The sequence below is a fragment of the Physella acuta genome, unplaced genomic scaffold (genome assembly GCF_028476545.2).
Source record: "Physella acuta isolate Inbredline_101_S28 unplaced genomic scaffold, ASM2847654v3 ptg001757l, whole genome shotgun sequence".
Classification (NCBI taxonomy): Eukaryota; Metazoa; Mollusca; class Gastropoda; family Physidae; genus Physella; species Physella acuta.
This window is the reverse complement of record NW_026733267.1, coordinates 8,582-33,170: the sequence shown is the minus strand read 5'-3', so window position 1 is coordinate 33,170 and position 24,589 is coordinate 8,582. Positions and strand designations below refer to the sequence as shown.

The 24,589-nt window shown below is 34.6% G+C and overlaps 1 protein-coding gene across 2 annotated transcripts; it reads left to right on the top strand.

Annotated features, from left to right (window-relative positions):
* The first annotated feature begins 236 nt into the window (after positions 1-236).
* LOC131930333 (multidrug resistance-associated protein 1) lies at positions 237-24,014 on the top strand. Of its 2 annotated transcripts, XM_059286758.1 has the most exons (32): positions 237-280; positions 2,198-2,374; positions 2,648-2,773; positions 3,026-3,163; positions 3,537-3,647; positions 4,322-4,383; positions 4,644-4,766; positions 4,933-5,154; positions 5,300-5,474; positions 5,702-5,956; positions 6,054-6,119; positions 6,282-6,419; positions 6,577-6,723; positions 6,839-6,923; positions 7,024-7,090; positions 7,178-7,304; positions 7,679-7,855; positions 8,316-8,483; positions 8,955-9,150; positions 10,260-10,283; positions 11,706-11,775; positions 11,885-12,107; positions 12,901-13,117; positions 16,800-17,110; positions 18,763-18,962; positions 19,302-19,428; positions 19,655-19,756; positions 20,428-20,574; positions 20,725-20,883; positions 21,079-21,245; positions 21,923-22,117; positions 22,496-24,014. In XM_059286758.1, exons 1-32 carry the CDS (start codon positions 239-241, stop codon positions 22,605-22,607), a joined length of 4,656 nt encoding a protein of 1,551 aa, XP_059142741.1. In that variant the 5' UTR covers positions 237-238; the 3' UTR covers positions 22,608-24,014. The 2 variants fall into 2 exon arrangements, with proteins under 2 accessions (XP_059142741.1, XP_059142742.1); XM_059286759.1 differs by lacking the exon at positions 10,260-10,283.
* Positions 24,015-24,589: the final 575 nt, after the last annotated feature.

Below are 24,589 nucleotides of genomic sequence, written 5' to 3'. Positions count from 1 at the left end.
TGGGATAGAACAACTAGTTTTCCTTACAAATCTTTGGCTAATCGTGTTTTGTAGAGTGAACACCTCATATAACGAATATCCTGCTAGAACGGTTTGCGTTCGTTTTTTTTTGTGGAATCACCGTATGCATTTGATTAAAATTATTCGGGGCCCTGAGTTGAGAAGAGCTCTCCAAAGAGCTTTTCTGTTGCATATTTTACATTCTTTTTATATCGGTCATTAGAACTTCACAAATTCTATGTTTGGAAACATGGCGGGTATCTGCTCGTCACCGCTATGGGTAAGTTTTTAAATCAATTATGCAAATCTGTGTTTCTAGTACGTTTTGTTAATACACAATAAACTGTAAAACATGTCATTACAAATTTTTCTGAAATCTGTATTGCAACAGTGATCTTTACAACAATTTCTTTTTAACAAATGAAAATGGGTGTAGTCAACTTTGTCAAAGCATCAACAAAAAAAAGGGAAAACTAAAAATAGGCCGATAAAAAAAAAAGAATTGAAAAGTGTGAAGTCATGATGAGTTTTCATTGAATTAAGAATCTAGTCTAGATCTGAATCTAGGATGATACCAATTCAGGGGGATGTATCGTTTTGGATACGAAAATTAATAAAAATTAATTTTGTGCTAACAAAGTTAAATGATTAATTTATTAAATGATAAATTAAAATTAAAATTATTAGTTTAGCCTAGTAAATCAGGACTGTAGTTAGTAGGCTGGCCTAGGCTAGCGGCTAGACCTAGATCTATTTGAAATTTAAGTCTTAAGTTAAAGTAAGGTTAAAATAATAAGTTAATAACTTAGCCTAAACTAAATAAAAATAAGTCAAGCAAGTTATTCCCAGTCAACTGGAAATTGGCTATCCTAATTATTAAATTAATTAGGCCTAGTAGATCCAGATATCTATATATTAGCTTAGTAAGTATAATTTATAGAAATTTAGGGCCTAAAATTCCTTTTTAAACTTCATTTCATCACTAGATCTAAACAATTTTGGCATGTGAACTAAATAAAAACAAGATTTAGCTAAAGTGCATTTAATTCCATGTAGGGGCAGAGGGTCTATTTAATCTATAAATAATAAATATACTTAATCGTACTCAAAATATGTAGTTGAAATTTGACTGTAACATTTAATAGCCTAGTACCAAGTGTGACACACAGTTTTGAATAAAACATGCTTTCTTAAATTAAGGCTTAAGGGGGTTTGGGATATTTCTGTTTGCATTTTATTCTAGCTGTAGCAAGCTACACATGTGCAGTGGAAAAAATATTTGCCTCCATTCATGACAAGGTTTTCCATTAACTATACATGCATATATTTACTCTAATGCCAAACCCTAATCCTCTTAAACCAGAGTTTCTTTCAGGCATCTCTTCATTCTTCAGGGGTGAGGGGGGGGGGGGGGCTTAATAGTCATCCTTAATGGTAAGCCTAAACTTAACTTTTATTTACTAAGTGAAGTAAGAAAAGACAATTGCAAAAAAAAAAAATCAGATCCAATAGGATGGAACCAACACCATAAAACTAGCTGACCAATGCGCAACCACTTCCACTACCTGAATAGTTATCATAATATAGAAAAGTTAAATGTCATATGCAATGAATGCTTGAGCATACATATTCCCACAGCTAAATACGTTATTAGCTAGGCCTATTTGTTTGTCACATAATCACAAGTATTGTTCCATTACTTCATTTTTTTGCGGTACATTTAAAATTAATGAGTTAGCTTCAGCAAAAATATCTTCAAAATACCACCAACAAAAAGTCATTTTATAATATTTTGTTTTTTTTGGCACATGAGATACCAACAGTCAATAACTTGATAATATCACATGGAAATAAAAATATTAGAGATTTACATTGAAAATAGGTGATACTTTTGATCCTTCAAGCATTTTTTATTAGTCAATGCTTTAAGAACAAACTTCTGGCAGTAAATTTTTCATGGCTCTTATCACTGCATTTTGCACCACTTTATTTTTGCGGCTTCTTCCAAAGTGGTTTTCCATATCAGTACATTTAATTTATCTAAAGTATTAAGCGTAATTGTTAAAAGCACTAATTTTTATTTAAAAAAAAGTAGGTAATTTAGCCTTACACCACATAAGCTGATATAATAAAGCCAAGATTTTAAAATTTGATTTGTTCTATTGCATTATAAGTGTCTCTTTAATAATTTCTACAGGATACAAATGTGACCTGGGATACTCCTACTCCTGACTTCACACCATGTTTCCAGACATCCATACTTGCTTTGGTTCCCTGTTTTTTTCTTTTCCTACTTGCCCCCTTCAGGATTTTTTTGTTGTGGCGTCACAAGTTGAAAGTTATCACCTGGACATGGCTGAGTGCATTAAAAGTGGTAGGTTTTCTTAAAAGAAATATGACATTAATGTGCAATGGTTTAACTAATATGTTCATCAACAAACCATGTCAAATTCTGGGGTTTATTAGAAACTATAGATTGAATTTAGCCCATAGATAAATCCTAATCCTATCAAAGTCTATACTCAAAGACTTGATCTGTTACTTTCTTTTTGTTACATTATTATAGCAGACATAAATCTGTAGTTACAAATACAACTTTGTATGGTTCAGCTTGCCAGTATTTGACTTAAAATGTGCTTTATTCCAGGTTGTACTGGGTATGTTGATGCTTTTTGCCTTCTATGAGTTTATCATGGGCATAGTAAGGAGAGCTAATGATGACACCAAACCAATAATTGACATTTTATCACCCCTCTGTGTGGTTTTTACAATGGTAATTTTTTAATTAAACACTATTTTGTCTTAATATAATAATGTAAATATTCACAGCAGTGAAATATATTTAAAAATAGTTATTCCTTTTACATCAAAATTTTAAAAATAAAACAGTAAATGTTTTTATTTGAATGGTATTTACAAGTTTTTAAAAAGTTTTATAATAATACTTTACTTGATTTTGTATTTCTTTACTGTGTTGTTTGTCAATAAAAGATATTTTAAAAACTTCTAATAAATTAAATTTCAGGTGCTGGTTTTCATCATTATTGTATTGGAAAAAAATCGTGGCTATAGAACTTCTGGAGTGCTTGTGTTGTTCTGGCTCATTTATCTTGTGTCAGGAACTTTACGTCTACAGTCGGTCATTAGAATTGCCATAAACACTGTGAGTGCTTATTGTAAATGTGGAACAACTTTTAATGCTTAGTTAGTGGTGTAGGTGTTAGTTGAAATGTTATAGGACAATTCAAATGCATTAGTTTCTTTGTAAGCGACATTTATTAAATTAAAATGATTTTCATATCTTGTTTTGAGCTATTTAATTGGGTTTTTCCGGGCAGCATAAGGGATTTACTCTTCAATCATATTTATGTTAGGCATTACTTCTATGAGCTTTATTATTTATAGTTTTTATAGCAACTTTTGTTTTCATTTGAATGATGTTGTTTAATATATAAAATACAGCTTGATGAAAAAACAAATTGCATCCTATAATAATATACATAAAAAGCTGAATCATTTTTTGTTTGCTTTAACAGGGCTACTCATCCCCATCTTTGTTTGTCCATTATCCGTGTCTTCTGTTTGCATTCATTTTGTCTGTGTTGGTTGACTCAAAACCGGCATCTGAAAAAGAACCAGAGAGTGAGGTATAATATGGTGACATTTTAGATTTGTTTAATTAAATTCATCAATTTTTTAAACTGTGACTTATGATTAATTTATTATGTAAATATAACATATAGTTGTACTGTCAAATAAAGATAAAATACTATGTTGTTGTATTGTTTAAATGGGTCGGCGTGGTCGAGTCGGTAAAGCTCGAGTTCGAACCCTCGTGCAGATGAGGCTCGTTAGCTGGAGACAGCCACTCTTCTAGGAGAGACAACTCCAAAATTAAACAACTGCTGCCTTGTAGTTTGTTCTTGGTTGGATAAAGGCTATGGAAGCAAATCCAAAAAGAAAAGCAGGCTGAAATCGGAGTCAATGGCCTCAATGGCACATAACCAGTTGACACGTACCGCTTAATTGTGTTGGAGGCGAGGTCGAGTCATGGTTGATAAATTTGAACAAAGTCTCGAGTTCAAACTCACTGGCAGATAAATCTCGATCCCCTTCAACACTAATAATTAAGAACAAAGACGAAGAAGAAGAAGTATTGTTTAAATAACTTTTATTTTCTGTTTTGATTTACTGTACACTGCTTGAGTTTCATGAAGACATAGCTTGTTATATTTATATTTTAATTTTTTCTGTCTTCAAAGTCTCCAATGCATTGAACCAGTTATTTAATCATCATGGGGTGTTAACATTTTTTTTTCAGAAACCATGCCCAGAAAAGGAAAGCTCATTTTTGTCGCAGTTGACATTTTGGTGGTTTACAGGGTAAAAAAAGTTTTTATATCACATTCATAAAGATTTAATCTTTTTTGTGAGATAGCTAATGGTCTATTAGTATATATGTGGCCAGTATGTTTCATGTTGATACTGGGTCTATTACACTGTAGTGGGCCAATTATGACACAGTTCAGCTCCAATAAGATTCTCTAATTTTAGTTAAAAGACCCCTTTAGGTGAGCAAGTTTATCTAAACTTGGAATGTAGGCTTGCTTGGTTTAATTAATAGGTTTGTTGTTTCCTTACAGCATGGTGGTTCAAGGCTACAAAAGAGCACTGACCCAAACTGACCTATGGTCTCTGAACAAAGAAGACACCACTGAATATGTTTCAAGGGCATTTTACCAGAAATGGAACCGGACCAGAGAATTGTATGTTTATTTGTATTATACCATGTGAGAGTTTGTGAAAGAGGTTTTTATACTATGTGCTACTGGACTGATGTGTATTGTACAGTATTTGTAAAAAATATATTTTTGCCTTTTGGACTACTATTTTTTGATATTTAAAAATTGAATACAATCAATTTTGATTCAGACCTGTTGCCTCTACTGCTAATGGAGATGTTCATGAGACAAGTTTCATGTACAAGGAAGGGAGCGCTATCCTCGTACCTTATGCCTTTGTGGAAGACAGCAGGAAACAAAAGCGAACTCTATTTTCTGCCTTGGTCCGGACATACATTTGGTTTTTTCTCTTGGCTGCTATTTACAAATTTTTACATGATTGCCTTATGTTTGTCAACCCATATTTGCTCAAGTAAGTCTGTTGTATTGGTTTCTAGGTATCGTTAACTCATTTGCTAGTTAGACGCCTTCAATACATTTTCAAGCAATATTTGTTTTGATATTTTCTATTTGTAAATGTTATTCTTACAAACAAATTTTTTTATATATTTTCTTAGATTACTAATCCGGTTCACAAGTTCAGATGAATACATGTGGCGAGGCTACTTCTATGCAGCAATGCTACTTGTTATAGCTTTAGTTCAGTCTCTCCTGTTACATCAGTACTTCCATGCTACTTTTTTGCTTGGTATGAGGTTGAGGTCCACTATAACTGCTGTCATCTATAAAAAAGTAAGTAAAAATATTTAGAACTTCTTATATAAGCTTTTATAATTGGTATGTGAATTATAAGAAAATATGTATTTTTTTAGCATAATAAATTTAAAAAAAAAGAAAGGCTTAGACACATTCAAAATAATTGCTCAGTTTTTCCCTAGACCTTGAGATTTTTTTTTAGCATACTAAATTTAAAAAAAAAAAAAGAAAGGCATAGACTCATTCAATGCTGTTTTCCATAGACCTTGAGATTGTCCAACACTGCCAAAAGATCATCAACAGTTGGTGAAATTGTCAACCTAATGTCAGTTGATGCCCAGCGCTTCATGGACCTGACAACCTACCTGCACACCATTTGGTCAGGCCCATTTCAGATAATTGTGGCATTGTACTTCCTGTGGCAGACTCTAGGTCCCTCATCTCTAGCAGGTATTGGGGTGATGGTGTTGCTGATACCATTGAATGCTCTACTTGCTAACAAAAGCAGACAGTATCAAGTAAGTATAAAATGATTTCTGATATGTTATTTTCTATTGCTTTTTTATTTTGTTAAAAAATATGCATTTGTGTATAAACTATCTTAAATTTTTTCAGGTAGAACAAATGACTTTGAAAGATTCAAGAATAAAATTAATGAATGAAATTCTAAATGGCATGAAAGTAAGTATTAATACAGTTTAATTTCCAATAGATGTTTAGAATATATGCCAAGTACTTCTTTTTCTCTACTGCTTTGTAATATTTAACCAGAATTGTTTCAATTCTGCATATAGTTTAATTTTTATAAAGTGCATTAATTTAGTTGATGAATTTTCTGTCCAGGTTCTGAAGCTTTATGCTTGGGAAAGCTCCTTTCAAGATAAAATAATACACATTCGCAATAAAGAGCTGAAAGTTTTAAAGAAGGCAGCTTACCTGAATGCCATTAGTTCATTCTTCTGGACCTGTGCACCTGTGCTAGTGAGTAGAGATGGGCTAAATTATTTGGTTCGGTTAATAATCTTATAATATATTTTGGCTTTGTATTGTGTAATTTTTGCTTGAGTTCCATTTTACTTGCATGTTTTTAAATGATATCTGCTGACATAGTTGTGCCATTTTGTCTAATCCCACCCAGGTATCACTCTCCACATTTGCTGTGTATGTGCTGTCATCCTCTGACAATGTACTAGATGCTCAGAAGGCCTTTGTTTCATTAGCTTTGTTCAATATTTTAAGATTTCCTCTTTCCATGGTCCCAAATGTCATCACAAACATTGTTCAAGTAGGTCCTTTATTTTCTACTTGTATCATTCATACTTTAGAAGTATAGTTAGAAGTATTTTTATTACAATTATCATGTTAAAAGTTTAAATTAATGACATGATTTTTTTTTTCAGGCAAATGTTTCTTTGAAAAGAATACAAAATTTCCTGAATAATCCAGAACTAGACCCTCATAGTGTAGATAAAGAAGATGAAGAAGGTATGTTGTCAAATATTTACAACCTAAGCATTTGTAAGAGGATTGTACCCCTGATTTAACAGATACCTAAGTTATTTTGGCTTGTGTATCCACTCAACAGATGGTGTGGCTGTAAAGATAGAGGATGCCACTTTCTCCTGGGAGGATGGAACCAACACACTGACAGAGTAAGTTTTCTAAATCAAGTTATTTACTATACTGTTTTATAAGTTCTTTTAGCACGATTAACAAATGTAATGACCTATCACTCCCAGCATCAGTCTAACAGTGGAGGATGGGTCTCTAGTGGCTGTAGTGGGAGCTGTTGGAGCTGGAAAGTCTTCCCTGCTGGCTGCTATGTTGGGTGAAATGGACAGAGTCACTGGCGCTGTCAATGTCAAGGTTTTCTGCTCTAGCCTTTTCTACTTAAGCTGTGTTCACAATTTTATTGCACTGTAGCTAAGTAAATGAGAGAATCCACTAATCAGGCTATTTTAACATTTGATGTGGGTACTACATTTTTTTTAGTAACCTGAGCTTTTACTAGATTACAATATTACAAAAATGGAACTTGGGGTCGGATTCAAACTCGAGACTTTCATGCTAGTAGTCTAGCGCTCTACTGCTTAGGCCACCCCGTCCCATATCACCGTAATTAGTTAATAGCAATGTCTGTAGAAGAAATATTTTACAACTTTCCTTTGTGCTTTTACAAGATTTCTCCCTTATTACCTAAAGAATTAAAATGTAAGTAATCCTTACCATTGCCAATCCAGGGCTCTGTGTCCTATGTTGCTCAACAAGCCTGGATCCAGAATGCCACTTTGAAAGACAACATCCTGTTCAACAAGAGCCTGGACCAACAGCGGTATGACTCTATTGTTGAAGCTTGCGCACTGACCACAGACCTTGAGATACTACCTGCTGGGGATAGAACAGAGATAGGAGAAAAGGTTTGTTGCTCAGCTTCTGTTCTCTACTAAAGCTAGTTGATATTGACCAACACTGGGTTTTCAAATAGCAGTAAATTTGTATTGATATTTAGTATTATCTTTTGTATTAACATTGTTTTTTATTTTTGTATTATAAATTGTAATCCCTTAGTTTTGATGTTTAGTTTAATGCTTATTATTGTTATTTAGTATTGTCTTCAGTAGTAACATGGATATGTAATATTATCTTGGTATTTAGTATTGACTTCAATATTAACATTAATATTCTCGCTCTCTCTCTATTAATCCTTATCACAGATCTAAAACATTAATATTAGGTAGAGGCATTAGTATTTATCACAGTTGTTATTGTCTTTGGTATCAATATTGATATTTTATTTTGTCTTTAGGTATTGTTGATGTAACTTTCAGATTTGACTCATTTTTGTATGTTGATCTCCATGTTCCTTGATGTTTGCAGGGCATAAATTTGTCTGGTGGTCAGAAGCAGCGTGTGTCTCTGGCCAGGGCAGTGTACCAGGACACAGATGTGTACCTTCTAGATGACCCTCTGTCAGCTGTTGATTCACATGTGGGCAAACACCTGTTTGAGAAGGTCATTGGCCCAGAGGGGATGCTGAAAGGAAAGGTTCGTTGGCTCGTTTGACCATTTATTATATTCATTTTATTGAAGGAATGTGATGCAATTAAAGATGAAACTTGAATTAGTAAACTTACAGCAACATTATTTAGGAGTTCAACTATCTGTAAACAAAAAAAATTAAAACCATCTCTGGGACCAAGCATCATGAGACACCTGAAGTAACACTTAATTTCAATAGCCCCAGGTTACAAAAATAATTTTTTTTCTTTTGTGGCTCCTGACATATACCGTTTTATCACCCACCCCCCAAAGCTTGAGATTTTGTCTGAGGGACAGCTAATGTCTATTTCCCGAGCTGAGTATGTTTTTAAGCCCATAATCCTGACAAGTGTATAAAACAATACATTTATCATGATATACATTATTAGCGTAGTTGTTATTTCTTCATTTTATAAATAATGAACAACTCCAATGTCTAGCTTCCTCACTGTTTTGTTTTTGTTTCACAAATCTTAGACCAGGGTTCTGGTGACCCATGGCATCAGTTTCCTGCCTCAGGTGGACAAGATTATTGTTCTGGTCAAAGGTCAAGTGTCAGAGGTTGGTTCCTTTGCAGAGCTGATGAAACGAAATGGGGCTTTTGCTGAGTTTCTCAGGAATTACTTAACAGAGGAGATGAAGGAGGATGAGAGTAACTTGGATGACCCTGATGGTAGGTTTGATTTGACTTGTCAGAAATCTTTGGTATTATCTGCATTTAGTTCTACAATATTCTGGGGTTTTTATTTTGTTGCACACAGTTATATTAGTTGTTATGATTTCTTATTTTTAGTTGTTTTCTCAGCTTTTGTATCTTTCATTTATCATTCATTTTTTTAAGACTTCAATTTTGTAGTTGAAAGTTATGCTTTCAATTTAAATTTTGAAATTTTAAAACAAAAATGAAAGTTTAACTACATGAAAATAAGAAGTAATTTATATGTTCCACAGTTTCATTTATTTTTCTTTGAACTAAACATTTGAGTGAATAGATCTTAAGCTGCTCCTTTGTCACACTATTAAATAGCTTAATGTTATAACTAACCTAGTAGTGGTGAAATGTTTAAGTGAAAATGTGTTTGTGAAGTGCTAGTCATGCACAGAGATGTAAAGGTAATCAGCTGTACAGAGCTGCTAGACAGAAACCATTAGAATAGTTCCCTGCCTGTAGTAGCCAAAATCAGTGTCCAAAGAGGCAAATCTACTAAGGCTGTGTTGTTGAAGTTCACATGAAGTGAGCATATTTAAATTAATTTCAGGATTAAATCTTTATCCAAATTTTACAAGAGAAAAAAGTTGTCTTAGACAAAAACAAAAGCAAGAAGTTTAAAAATAGTTACCTACAGACACAATGAAACTGTTGGTTAGGCAGAATGAGTAAAGCAGTGGCGTAGCCAGGATCGTCTCAAGGGGGGGGGGTCCAATTTTTACCCGGCACAAACTTTCAATTTGCACCCCCCCTCAAACTTTTGATTTGCACCCCCCTTCCCCTTATACTTTTTATATATACCGAGGGGTCTATGGGGGGGGGGGGTTATGACCCCCCCTAACCCCCCCTGCCTACGCCACTGGAGTAAAGACATTCTGTAGACGCATGAGATTTACTTTAAACAAATGCCTAATACAGTATGATTAAACCATTAAACAGCTTGGCTCTCATTTTATTTTTAGCTTTAGTTTCTCTATTTCCTGTACCTAATAACAATGCTAACCCATGTAACCATTATAAATGTTGTCATCTTGATACTCACGGGTATGTGGTAACTGTTGTTTTGTATTTAGGCCAATCGACATCAAGTAATGATGGTAAGATGCATGTTGGTTAATTATTGCTTAATTTTTTTTTACCAATTAAAAAAAAAATTGCCCTGCAGCGGTTATGTTTCATGATTGCATTAACACATTTTATCACCCAGAACCTGTTTTGTCTGATACAGTTTTAGTTACACAACTAACAATTCCACTGATCATTTGTTACAATACATTAATATATACATTTAAATTGCAGTGAATTCTCAAGACTTATTATAATTTGTATTTAGCAAAGCTACTAATAAAAGTATAGTGACAATACGTTATTACCTCCAATTTAAAGTTCCACCATAACAAGTGATGTTACCAAAATAATCCTTTAAACCCACTTTAACAATAAATAACATTGTTACTAATACAAACAGTGATTTTTAATATTAGCAGTTAAAAGTAATTTAACCAATATCACATTTAATTTCAGTAAAATTTATTTTATTCAGTTACTGTAGTACTCATATATTAGTTTTCTAAGGAATTTGAAACTACATTTTTGAACTATTAACAGTACATTTCTTTTTCCATGAGTATAATCTACAATTGTGGTTCATTTATTTCTAATCACCAGTCACTGCACCTTGAATTAAAATATCAGGTTGTTAATAGACAAATGAATACTGGGAGTTAAAAAATTAGAAAAAAAAACAACAAATAAATTTATGATATTTATTAATGATTCTGACTGTATACTTATAATGTATCAACTGTGTATGACAAATGGTGATGATTATAATGACCCTAACCTGAATATGTTATGGTTCTGTGAAGTTAACTTGGACCCTTTACTGTTGAGTTGTTTTGCATGAAGTTTACCTGGTGATAGTTAATTACAAGATGGAATCAGAAATATTTACTAGAAATATTAACGTAATTTACAGTAATTCATCTAAAATAGTGGCATTCTTAATCCATGTCAATTGTTTCTCTATTGTTTATCACTAAATTAGATGTTAGGACTTGATCACCAACTTTTTGATTGATTATTTAAAAATGTATCTTTAAAGATCTTCTATCTTTGTGCTTTATTATGCTGTTTTTTTAGTAAAAGCATAGAGAATGAAAACAAATTTCATAGTAAATTTCTTTATTTATAAATTTATTGATATCAATAATATTTATTATTTATTATTCTTCATTTAGGCAAAATTATTAATGCCATTACGAATTCAGCTAAGCCTCTTCTTGTTAGTTAAGTTTGAAAAATGTTAAAATGAACAAACGTTAATTCAGCTTTACCAAAAACACATTCTGTTAATTCAATGTTAAATATATTTAAAAATCTATTGTAATATCAAATTTTATAACTTTTAATTGTGGTAAGTTACATTTACAATCCATCACTGTGTTTCATGTGTTTTAAAATTGTGTAATAAATTTTGATTATTTGAAAATTATTTTTTTCCCCATTTTATCTGGCAGCTTTAAGCAGGACAGAAGAGCTCTTATCCCAGATTGGCTCCTTGGTAGACGATAACAGTGCTCTACAGAGGTAAATCTTTCAGCTCACTCATGTAACTAGCTGTACCTTTTGAAAGTTTTAACCATCAAATATAACGTGAATTTTTTTTCTCTAACTTATTTTCATTCCCTCCACACAGGCAGGTCTCAAAGATCAGTCAGCGCTTACGCTCAGATTCTGAGCTCTCGAAGGGCAGCGACACCTCCCTCCCCACCTCCACCACCTCACCCTCCAGCAGGAGGAGACAAGACAAGTCTGACGTTATAGACAGCATCAATGAAGAAGACAAAAAACTTTTGGATGAGCCAAAGGAGAAACAGGGAGACAAACTAGTGCAGGCAGAGACGGCTGAAACTGGCAGGGTCAGACTTACATTTATGTAAATTTTACTGATATTATGTGGTATAGATAGGGTGATACATGCATTTATATATATTTTACTGATATTATCTGGTATAGATAGGGTGATACATGCAGTTATAAGGATTTTAACTGATATTATATGGTATAGATAGGGTGAGACATACATTTTTATATATTTTACTGATATGTGGTATAGATAGGGTGATACATACATCTATACAGATTTTAACTGATATTATATGGCAGGGTAAGACAATTAGACATACATGTATACATACTTTAACTGATATTATATGGTATAGACAGGGTAATAAGTAAAAGTTCCCTTTTCAAACCTCACGGTCTATAGGGCAAGTGAAGTAGAGTTCACTTGTTTCTGTGACCTCTGCATATGAAGAGATAGTGTGGTCAGCACTATGCTCAGCCGCCTTTACTTTCCCATACGTGAGTTAGGTACCCATCAGAGTTGGGTGGACTCACAGACAGTCTATTGACTTGAACCCCGATTCGAACTCGAGACTTAACGGGTTAGCAGTCAAGCTCTCTACCGCTAGACCACTCCGTCCCTTAGGGTAATAAGTATTTTTATATATTATAGGCAGGGTAATCCAAAAATGTATTTTTTACTGACAATCTATGGAATAGCAATTACATTTTTTTTTCTAATAGTTTATGTAAATTAGTAGTATGTAAAAAAAGCTAAGGAATAATATTATACAAACTTAAGTACTCAAATTGCATAAAAATGAAACTATTAACTCGATCAAAATACTGATATTCCACATCTTTCAGGTGAAGCTGAACGTGTTCATGGCCTATGTTCGTGCCGTTGGAGCCTTGATGAGTGTGGTGATCTTATTTTTCTACGTGCTGTACAACTCTGCCAGCATCTACTCCAACATCTGGCTCAGTGAGTGGAGCAACGACGCCCGCAACCCCAACATCTCCAGGGACGACGACCAGAGGAATATGAGGCTGGGTGTCTACGGAGCCTTGGGGATTGTGCAGGGTGAGTCATGTGTGCTAGGTGTGAGGAATTGTGGGTGGTGAGTACCACAGGGTGTGGTTGTGTGGGTGGTAGGTACCACAGGGTGGTGTGTGGGTGGTGAGTACCACAGGCTGTGGCTGTGTGGGTGGTGAGTACCACAGGGTGTGGTTGTGAGGAATTGTGGGTGGTAGGTACCACAGGGTGTGGTTGTGTGGGGGGTGAGTACCACAGGGTGTGGTTTGTGTGGGTGGTATGTACCACAGGGTGTGGTTGTGTGGGTGGTGAATGCCACAGGGTGTTGGTGGTAGGTACCACAGGGTGTGATTGTGTGGGTGGTGAGTACCACAGGGTGTGGTTTGTGTGGGTGGTGAGTACCACAGGGTGTGGTTGTGTGGGTGGTGAGTACCACAGGGTGTGGTTGTGAGGAATTACGGGTGGTAGGCTTTGGTCATGAATACTTGGAAGATGTAAATCTTTAACCTGGAAGGTGTTTCATCAATTTAAATTGCAAGCTCTTCCATTGTGGTGAATGTATGCTCATTTTCATGGTTTCATAATATTTTAATACAGTGATATTATCATAATTATAAATTCTTCACAAATTACCATCTGCTTTTACATTATTATAAATTATTTACTTTAAAAAAAAATTGGAAGTGTATTCAAATAACTGAATTACTAACATCTAGTTCTGTTAGCTTAATTAGAACCTGACTAATAATTAAACCTGCCTACAAGCCTTCATTGGTATGTTGTTAGCTTAACTAGAACCTGACTTATAATGACCCTGCATACAATCCTACATTACTATGTTGTTAGCTTAATTAGAACCTGACTTATAATGACCCTGCATACAGGCCTTTATTGATAATATGTTGTTAGCTTAATTAGAACCTGACTAATAACTAAACCTGCATACAGGCCTACATTACTATGTTGTTAGCTTAACTAGAACTTGACTTATAATGACCCTGTATACAGGCCTTATATTGATATGTGCTGTGTTGGCCATGAGAGTAGGGAGTTTGTTAGCTGCCAACAGGCTCCACCAGAAGATGCTGATGAATCTCCTCTCCTCCCCGCTGGAGTTCTATGAGCGCAACCCTCTAGGGAGAATCCTCAATCGCTTGAGTGGAGACCTGAACACAGTTGACACGACCTTGCCCCAGATCATGAATTCCTGGCTACACTGCATGCTGATTGTGTTGGGGATCCCTGTGGTTTTAGCTGTGGGGATGCCCTGGTGTTTGCTGACACTAGCGCCTGTCGCTGTGTTGTATATGGTTGTGCAGGTGAATCTGTATGGCTACCTCTCAGCTTTCAGCATCCTAGCTTATCTGAGGAGTTAAAAGCATGTCTTTGGGGATACTCTGCTTGACACATTTCAAAAAGAATTTTTGAGTAAAATGAAATTTAAAAAAACAACTTAAATGTTAAAAGCATTTCTTTGAGGATAATCTACTTGATACATTTCAAAAATAATTTTTGAATAAAAAGAAATTTAAAAAAAATTTAAATGTTAAAACAATTGTAAAATGGAGTTAAATTATTTTATTTGACTATGATACTTAAATCATTTTGAAGCTCCCAAAAATGTTTGTGTTAAATAAATTTGAAGCTCCCAAAAATGTTTTTGTTAAATTAAGAAGAAACTCTGAAAAGCTTTTCTTTAAGTATAATCAATTAGAAAATCAAGAGATCATATCTGCTTTATGTTGGTCAAGTGTTTGCTTGCTGCAAGGGTCAAGGTCATCCCTCCCCTTATATTTAATTTTGTTAAGTACTCACAGGACAAATAGTTTTTGTTTACATTTTGACATGATAATGGACATAGCACTGATTATCTACACGGAGAAAAAAAATGGGAAAAAAAATTGAAGATTTTGTTAATAATGACATCTGGCAATGGAAGCAATTTAGTTTAGTGTTGAAAATAACAACTGGAATGTCTTGTCATTAAAGAAAAATAACTGGGGCTTTGAGAACATGAATCCTGTACTGATCTACTGTAGAGTTAAGGTTTAGTCCTTGTTACTGAGTGCCAAACTAAATATAGATTATTGAAGAAATTCTTCCCAGACAAATACTAGACATGTTAAAAATGTAATAATATCATTTATTAAAATTGAATGAATTTTGTATTCTTTTATTATCTCTTCTGTTACTATAGTATGTTCTGCCTGATCACCATGATAACTGAGGAGAGTGATGTCCCTTTTCAGAAGCCCCCGAGAGTTGTATGCACTTCTTCCTATTCCTCAGGTGTTCTTGTAATGATGTGCGCTTTTAGCACAGCTCTGGGTGGCTTACATGCATCTGGTAAACTCTTTGCCCAGTTCCTGTCAGTGGTGATGAGAAACCCTCTGAGTTTTATCCAGCAGTACAAGACAGGGGCCATTCTCAACCACTGCTCCCAGGACATGGCCGAGCTGGACGATGTGGTGCATTTCACACTGCGCTCCATGCTCATGGTCATTCTGTCGTCAGTTGGGTCAGTCTTTATCATCGTTTACACCACGCCATGGGCCTTGGTCACTTTACCATTCCTCGTGCCTGGCTATTGCGCTGTGCAGGTATAACACACCCCATCCTCTGTTAGTGCTGCTCAAATAAAGCAAAGGCAACTCCTACTTTCAAATATTTCTGTGTATATATTGTATTAACCAGAGACCACCAATGATGTTTCCTCACCTTTTATTTCTACCTAACATTCTGTGACCTATGTTCCCTCTAAGCTGCGCGGTATGCGCGGCTGTGCAGTAATTTTCAACTGCCGCGCAGTCATTTTGTAAAATACATATATCATTGTATAAGACTTTTAGAACACAGCACACACAAAATACACATTACACACCAACTTTTTCCCCTTAGAGGGAACATTGTCTGTGACCCCTCTACTTTAATGCACCTGGTCCTCCATTTTGTTTTCATAGCTTGCCTTGTTATACAGTTCTTTGGCTATAGATCTTGTCACTGTCCAATCTACAGAAAATAACATGTATAATGTAACTAACATGTTTGTAAGCTAACAGCCAATATTTTTAGCTTCCGTTTTCTGTTTAGCTTAGACTACACAAGACTATTTTTAATGATCTGAAATTTAGGATAAATTGTTTTAGGCTCTATGTAGTCTAAAAAAATAAATATAAGTACTTGAACACTGCTATCACTTATTTTATCCACTTGTTTGCTGTGAATCCAATCGTCGCCTTTGTGCAAACTCTCTTTGCTAAAAAATATTTACAATTGTTTACATTATTCTTGTACACTGAATCTTGTTTATTTAAATCAAAAATAAATCTTCAATTTTTGCAAAGTTTAACATTTTTACCAGCTAGAGAAAATAAAAATTTCATTAGTTCTAAAACTAAAAGCCAAGTTATAGACAATCAGTGACAAAACTTATTTTTCTTGTAAAACATTTTGTCATTAATTTCATTGTTTTATTTATGTACATAATCATCATCCAAGGCAACTTCATATGTTATCAAGTCACTATTTCACTTATCTTTTCTATTCATGATTGAAAGTTTTTTACATTATATCTGTATCAGAGTTTAACTTTCAGAGTTCAAGTCCCTGTGATGGATTTATCTTCTGTTTGTACTGATTTGAAGTCTCTTTTAAGACTTGACCATCTGTTTGTATTTAAATGATCTGGCTTGATACAATGATAATGCTTTATGTACCCCATTGATCTTAGGCATCTTTGTCTTCATTACTGCCTTGATGAGACTTCTGGGGGGCGTCAGGGCCACCAAGATCCTCCACTCAGCACTTTTAGGAAACATTGTCAGGAGCCCCATGAGCTTCTTCGACACGACGCCATCAGGTCGCATTGTGAACCGCTTCAGCAAGGACGTTGACACCTTGGACTCTGTGATCCCCATGATCGTGGGCATGTTCTTGATGTGCGTGTTTCAGACCACCTCCACCATACTGGTCATCTCCATCTCCACGCCCATGTTTCTCATCTGTATCGTGCCTCTGCTAGTTTTCTACTACTTTGTTCAGGTACCAATCCTGCTGGAGTTTTCTCACTTAATTTTTTCTTGTGTAAAACACAGCAGATAAGTAGTCTAGTGCTCGGTGTTGTAGACTTAAGCTCATCTTAGTTTTTTTAGTAAGCTTTTCTAATGTTTTTATTTTTTGTTAATATGTTAGATTTGCCTAACACTTGCTTTGAGTTATTGTATTGATTTGACCAAAACAAACACATGAGATATATATAGCTCCAGCTTTTCACTTGAAGTAGTAATTTTATACCAAAAATCTGATCAAGGAAATATTTTTGCTTACTTCAAAAAGGGTTGCAAGAAATTGATCAAAATCCAGTTTACTTATTCTTGTTAAAGTACATAATGTGCATATATTTTGTGCTAAAAAGAATTTTTGTATTTCTTTCAATTAATTTTTCAACAGTACATGGCTGCTAAAAACACATATCTAACTTAGAACTAATATTTTTGCTTTACTAATAAATAGAGTAGTTAATCCATGCATGTCCCAGATTAATGTCAACTCCCTAGTTTAACATTTTAGATTGCATGATATTTAACTCGTTTAGGTTTAAAACCTTTCAATCATAACCTTTTTACTTTAGACAATCTTGTTTGTGACATCAGGAGTGGAACAGTGAGGGTGGGAGGAGGAAGGGGGGAAGAGTATGAGGGGAGAGAACTAATTTAACTTAAAAATTGTATTTCCACAAACAGCTCTGAACTTTAATACAGTGGATCAGCAGCCTGACTATTATAAAATCTTAATCCTCCTTGAGAAATTTTATAATCATAGAACGTTTTTGTGTGACTTCATTATGCTCACAGAAAGCTGATGTGTTACATCTAATACTTGAATGTTAATCTACTTTTATTTCTTCAGCAGTAAATCAGTTGTAGGTAGCACATGTCTGTATCCTACTTTGACTTCCTATAGTACCTCTTGATAAACACTTTCCTGTTTTGTTTTACATCCAACTAAAAGCTTAGTTTATTTAAAACTGCTTTAATTCTTTTTGACCCTAGACCAAAAGGAATATGTTTCTAAACATAATTAAAATGAAAAGAACAGCCATACTGAACATGATCCCTAAGCTACAATCTTTGTTTACAGCTTTAGCTATCCCCTGCATGACCAATCATGTATTCCTTTTATCTATTGCTTCATTGCATGTTTTGTAACAGTAGCTTTTTAGTATCCTCTAGAAGTGCTACCAAGGATAACTTAAACAACTAATACTTGGAAATTTTAAATTATTTCAACGATTTTTACCAGTTAAAAATTTAAAATGTAAGATAGGAATATGTAAATTGCTTTATTTCAGCAGCATTAAATTATTAATTGGCAGATTTTGTGAAAAATGATTCATATAAAGTGTACTAATGCAAAAGAATAACTATAGACTACTTGATACAAATTTTTGAAAAATAATTTTCAATTAAGATAATTTTACTTTACTAACTTTAATTTTAATAAAGCATGATTTTTTCCCCCATCAATAATTTTTTTTAATTAATCAAATAACTTTTAAGAGGCTTTCAGATGTACCAAAGTTTCTTAATTAAAAGTTTAAAAAGTTCAAAGCTCAGCTTAAAGAATCTTTTAAAATCAATGAATATAAGTGTAGATGAAGTCAGCTTCTAACAGAGTTGTGTTTCCCTATTTAGAGGTTTTATGTGGCCACGTCGAGGCAGCTGAAGCGCCTGGAGTCAATCAGCCGGTCCCCCATCTACTCCCACTTTGGTGAGACCATCACTGGGGCCATGACAATCAGGGCCTACGGGCAGGAGGAGCTTTTTGTCAAGGAATCTCAGAGGAAGGTGGACTTGAACCAGATGTCTTACTACCCTAGCATTGTGGCTAACAGGTCAGCATAACCCACAGTTGGCCTTCACCTTTGTTAGCCTTCACCTTGAAACTAGATTTATAAGAAGATCAGTTTTATTGAGGGACAAAGTTTCAAATTTTATAAATAAAAAACTCAGTTACCTATTGGCTTCTTTAAGCTAAATACCTTATGTGGTCTAATTGGAGTTCAGAAGTTGATTGATCTATTTGAAAAATTAGTTTTACTGATTGTTATTGGATTATTTTATTAATTAGTAGTTAGCCTGTAGTCGCTCTAGCGCACATGCCTCTGACAATATTCCAGGTAATTCTGTCTAGAGCTAGCTGTTTAACTATCTAATGAAATTGTACATTTCAGATGGCTGGCCATTCGTTTAGAAATTGTGGGCAACTTCATCATCTTCTTTGCCTCCTTGTTTGCTGTTATAGGTCGTAATGACCTGAGTCCAGGCATTGTGGGCTTATCTATAACCTACGCCATGAATGTAAGTAGTAACTTTTTCATATTTAAAAAAAAATAGTTTTGGCAGTATCATATTTCATTACCCAAATAGGTAATAAACTTTTGTTTTATTGATGAAATTTTAAGCAGCCAGTAAAAAAGGAATATATTTTAAAAGTAAAAATTCATTAAGATTTAGTGGTTCTAAAATCCCAGTGGTTTAGACATGCTGTTGCTAACCTCTTGTGGTCCATGTATGTTCCATCCAGGTAACTCAAACCTTGAACTGGCTAGTACGTATGACATGTGACCTGGAGACCAACATAGTGGCTGTGGAGAGGATCAAAGAGTACACAGAGACACCCACAGAGGTACGTGTTTGAGATCAGTCTTTTTCTTCTTCTTCTTCGTTCTTAATTATTAGTGTTGAAGGGGATCGAGATTTATCTGCCAGTGGGTTTGAACTCGAGACTTTGTTCGAATTTATCAACCATGAGCTTTTTGCCGACTCGACCACGCCTCCAACACAGTTAAGCGTTACGTGTCAACTGGTTATGCGCCATTGAGGCCATTGACTCCGATTTCAGCCTGCTTTTCTTTTTGGATTTGCTTCCATAGCCTTTGTCCAACCAAGAACAAACTACAAGGCAGCAGTTGTTTAATTTTGGAGTTGTCTCTCCTAGAAGAGTGGCTGTCCCTAGCTAACGAGCCTCATCTGCCCGAGGGTTCGAACTCGAGACTTTTTCGGTGTAGCAACCATGAGCTTTACCGACTCGACCACGCCGACCCCGAGATCAGTCAGATTGGCCACTTTAGTCCATATTTTCATGTATATGGTCACATGTTGCAACTGGCAACATTATTTTTTTAATGAGCAGAAAACTGATGTAAATGAGGATTTTTTTTTCTGTTGACATGAATTTCATATTCAATTTAAAAAAAAAATGTAATTTCTTATTAAAACATTTAAACATTGGAATTATTAAACGAAAAAGTTTTTTCTTTCAAAAGTAAAATGTCCTCTTTTTCTGTTACTTTCCAGGCTCCCTGGGTTATTGAGAGTAACCGGCCACAACCAGAGTGGCCAGATAAAGGTGTTGTGGAGTTCAAGGACTTGAAACTTCGCTACAGGGAAGGTCTTGACTTTGTGCTCAAGGGAATCAACTGTACTATTCAACCAGGGGAAAAGGTAACACTACCTGTTAACCAACAGTTGATGTTTTTTATCAGTTGTGAATAAGTAGTGTATAAGTAAAGTTAAACATTGTCTTTTATTGCTACTTTGTTACATATGAATTTTTATTAAATTGTTTACTGATTAATTTTGTTATGTTTGTAGGTGGGCATAATTGGTAGAACAGGGGCAGGTAAATCATCCTTGACGATTGCCCTTTTCCGTATCATTGAGGCAGCAGAAGGCAGCATATCAGTAGATGGCATTGATATATCAACCATAGGACTCCATGACTTGCGATCTAAGCTTACAATTATACCACAGGTACTAATTTTTTATTTTTTAGTACGGTTGTATTTAAATATATAAATATAATTGTTATTTAAAAATGTGCTTTCCATTAAAAAAAATTGTAGCAGTAATTAGTACTTAAGATTCAACTTATGTACGTTAGATTTCATATTACTTAAAAGCTCATTAAAATACAAATGAAAGCAACTGTCTCTTTTCTCACCCCAGGATCCAGTACTTTTCTCTGGCACACTGAGAATGAACCTTGACCCCTTTGAGACCCACACAGACGAGCAGATCTGGTCAGCACTGGAACACGCCCACCTCAAGTCTTTTGTGTCTGGGCTGGAGAAGGGGCTTCTGTTTGAGTGCTCTGAGGGTGGGGAAAATCTCAGGTAGGTGCACAGGTGGTTTTCTGAGGGTGGGGAGAATCTCAGGTAGGTGCACAGGTGGTTTTCTGAGGGTGGGGATAATCTCAGGTAGGTGCACAGGTGGTTTTCTGAGGGTGGGGAGAATCTCAGGTAGGTGCACAGGTGGTTTTCTGAGGGTGGGGATAATCTCAGGTAGGTGCACAGGTGGTTTTCTGAGGGTGGGGAAAATCTCAGGTAGGTGCACAGGTGGTTTTCTTAGGGTGGGGAGAATCTCAGGTAGGTGCATCTGTGTACAGGTGGTTTTCTAAGGGTGGGGAGAATCTCAGGTAGGTGCACAGGTGGTTTTCTTAGGGTGGGGAGAATCTCAGGTAGGTGCATCTATGTACAGGTGGTTTTCTAAGGGTAGGGAGAATCTCAGGTACCATAGAATTGTAAACATTTTAGTTTTAGTACAAAACATTTTAAAGATTTAGGTAAATAAATTTTTTTTATAAACCTATTGTGAGATATTTTGTTTCAGCACAAAAAAATAATTTTGAGATTAATTAATAAAATTGAGATAAGGACAAAATTAATAGATTTTTCAATGTTTAACTTTTATCACAAATACATGTTAAAATTAACTAATAAAATAGGTAAGAAAGATGTCATACACATTTTAAAATAGTAAAAATATATTTCTGTCTATGTGCTCACCTCAGTGTTGGACAGCGCCAGTTGGTGTGTCTGGCCCGCGCCCTGCTGCGTAAGACACAAGTTCTGATCCTGGACGAGGCCACGGCTGCTGTGGACCTGGAGACTGACGACCTGATTCAGGCCACCATCAGAAGTGAATTTGAGAAGTGCACGGTGCTGACAATAGCACACAGACTCAACACTATCATGGACTACACAAGGTAACTGGCAGACACCACACAACTACCAGCATGATACACTGCTTTCACAACTATTGTTTCTTCTATACCCATCAACTTTACTGCTCCTGTAATATGTAAATATACATTAAACATTATGGTCCATATGTTGAGATAAACAAGTCAGTCTATAACTATAACATATGAGGATGAAATGTAGATTGTGTCTGTGTGGTCAGAACTCTGTCCAGCTGGCTTTCCTCTCCTATCTAAGGGACTGAGTTTGGTGGATGTACTGTGATGAACTGAATCACATCCTCGCTTGCTGCTGCTATTTCCATGATTAACATTCCATTTTTTTTTTATACCTTACTATGTTTTAGTAATCAACTTGTATTATGACTGTTATTTCTGTTGCAGGATAATGGTTTTGGACGCTGGTAGAATCAAAGAGTTCAACGACCCTAAAGTCCTGCTACAAGATCACAGCAGCACATTTTACAGCATGGCTAAAGATGCAGGTTTAGCCTAATCTACTTTTGGCCAATCTCAGTCTCATTTCACTTTTTAGTTAACATTTTTCCTGTTGTGAGTACATGTTTTTTTTCATGGACCCTTGGATGTATATTTTTTTTTACTAAAGAGTAGATGAAATTTATCTGCAAATTGAAGTTGTGAAATCCATTCTTTAAAGATATCAAATTTTGTTTTTGTATATAGATATAAAAAATACTTTCACTAAAACCTTTTTGGTACCTTGCCTTGTATATTTGAGGCAGCTCAGTTGAAGAAAAATGCTAATTTTATAATCTCATCTCCAAAAATTCTCCCCTCTCAGTGTGCACTGGTACTTATACAAATGTGCCATGTTTGTAAAGATATTTATTTTTCTTTCTTGAAGGATAGCACAGCATCTACCTAGCTATGTAAAGGTCTAAGCAATATTTTACACTTTAAACCAAGCTACTCTAGTCATTTAGAGTTTGTTTTACTTATACTTTAAGTAACTTATCATTTTACATTTTTTAAAATACATTTACTTTAGTACAAACAGATAAGATTTCATTGTTAATTGTTGACATAGGTAACAATTTATTTTTTTAATTTAATTGATGTTTTTATGGTGGTAGGATATACTTAAATTTATAATTGACATGGATAACAATGATATAATGTCACAATTTTATATATATATATTTATATAATGAAACATGACCATGGGTTTATTAATACATAATTTAGCAAAGATAATTTTCTAAATTAAAATTGTTGAATAAGTTACAACAATGTTGTTGTTTCTGACATAGGGCTTGGTGTAAATATGCTATAAATATCTTGCTAAGTTTACAACTCAATGACAAATATGACAGCAGCTTTATATATACAATCACCCTATGTATAAATGGTGGTGACCGCTATTGTTCTATTGTGATGTATGGCGGCTTATGTACAACTGTAAGGACACCATGACTAAATGTTAGCTGTGGGGGTGGAGGCATCAGTCTTGTCAGAAATGAATATCTTGCCTGTAAATGCTTGCCCTTACCATAGTGTGTTCCCCCTAAACTTACAATTGATTAGGTAGGTAGGATATTAAAGCAAGTAGTCTTTTTGAACAAAACCATCATCATACGTTAACGCTGGTTATTTAATTTAATATTCACTTGGATGTAGTGCATGATTTTTTAAATTGTTTTACATATGTTAATCACATATAATCATTGAATACTTTTCTTGTGGGACTTAGTCCATGCATAATATTCCTCCACACATTATTTTATAGAAACATTCAGGTTTTGTAAGCTGGGTCTATAATGTGTCTAACTGTAAACATGTGTGTTGAGGGTTTTGAGTAGCAGAAAGTACAATGTGTTGATGCTTAGCTTGCTGGGTCTAATGTGTTTAGGCTTAGCTTGGTGGGTCTAATGTGTTTAGGTTTATCTAACTTGGGCTAATGTGTTTAGGTTTATCTAACTTGGGCTAATGTGTTTAGGTTTAGCTATCTGGGTCAAATGTGTTTAGGTTTATATTACTGGGCCTACATGTGTTTAGTTAGCCTTATACAACTGTTCAACTGCCACTGAGCATTGATATTATAACAGTCAAATATTTTTACATCGTGTCACATTTATTTTATCAAATTTGCACAAATTTGGTAGTCAGATTAGATTTTAAATAAAAATTATTCAAATAAATGTGTGTAATAAAATTGTGTTTATTTTTGATTGAGCAATTTCATGTGACTGACAAATGGATGCAATATTATATGCAATAAAATGAAGAAATGTTTTTTTTTTTTTAAATATTAGGACTTTTTTTTTACAACTTTACGTTTGTTGTCATAATTCTAAATACAAATATAACATGCTAGCTACTGCCTGGGTTGAAAGCAACTTTTTAAAATGATGTAACCAGGATATGACCAGAACTGTTGGAATAATACTGTTTGTTAATGAAAATGTCTTATGTTAGATAGATTTTATAATTTAATATCACAACAGGGTACATTTTTAT

Bases quoted from the DNA above. Each gene is read 5' to 3' on its own strand.
- LOC131930333 (XM_059286758.1), top strand. From the start codon at position 239: ATGTTTGGAAACATGGCGGGTATCTGCTCGTCACCGCTATGG. The intron at 7,305-7,678 runs GTTTTCTGCTCT...TTGCCAATCCAG, and splicing joins CTGGCGCTGTCAATGTCAAG to GGCTCTGTGTCCTATGTTGC. The intron at 13,118-16,799 runs GTGAGTCATGTG...CATTGATCTTAG, and splicing joins AGCCTTGGGGATTGTGCAGG to GCATCTTTGTCTTCATTACT.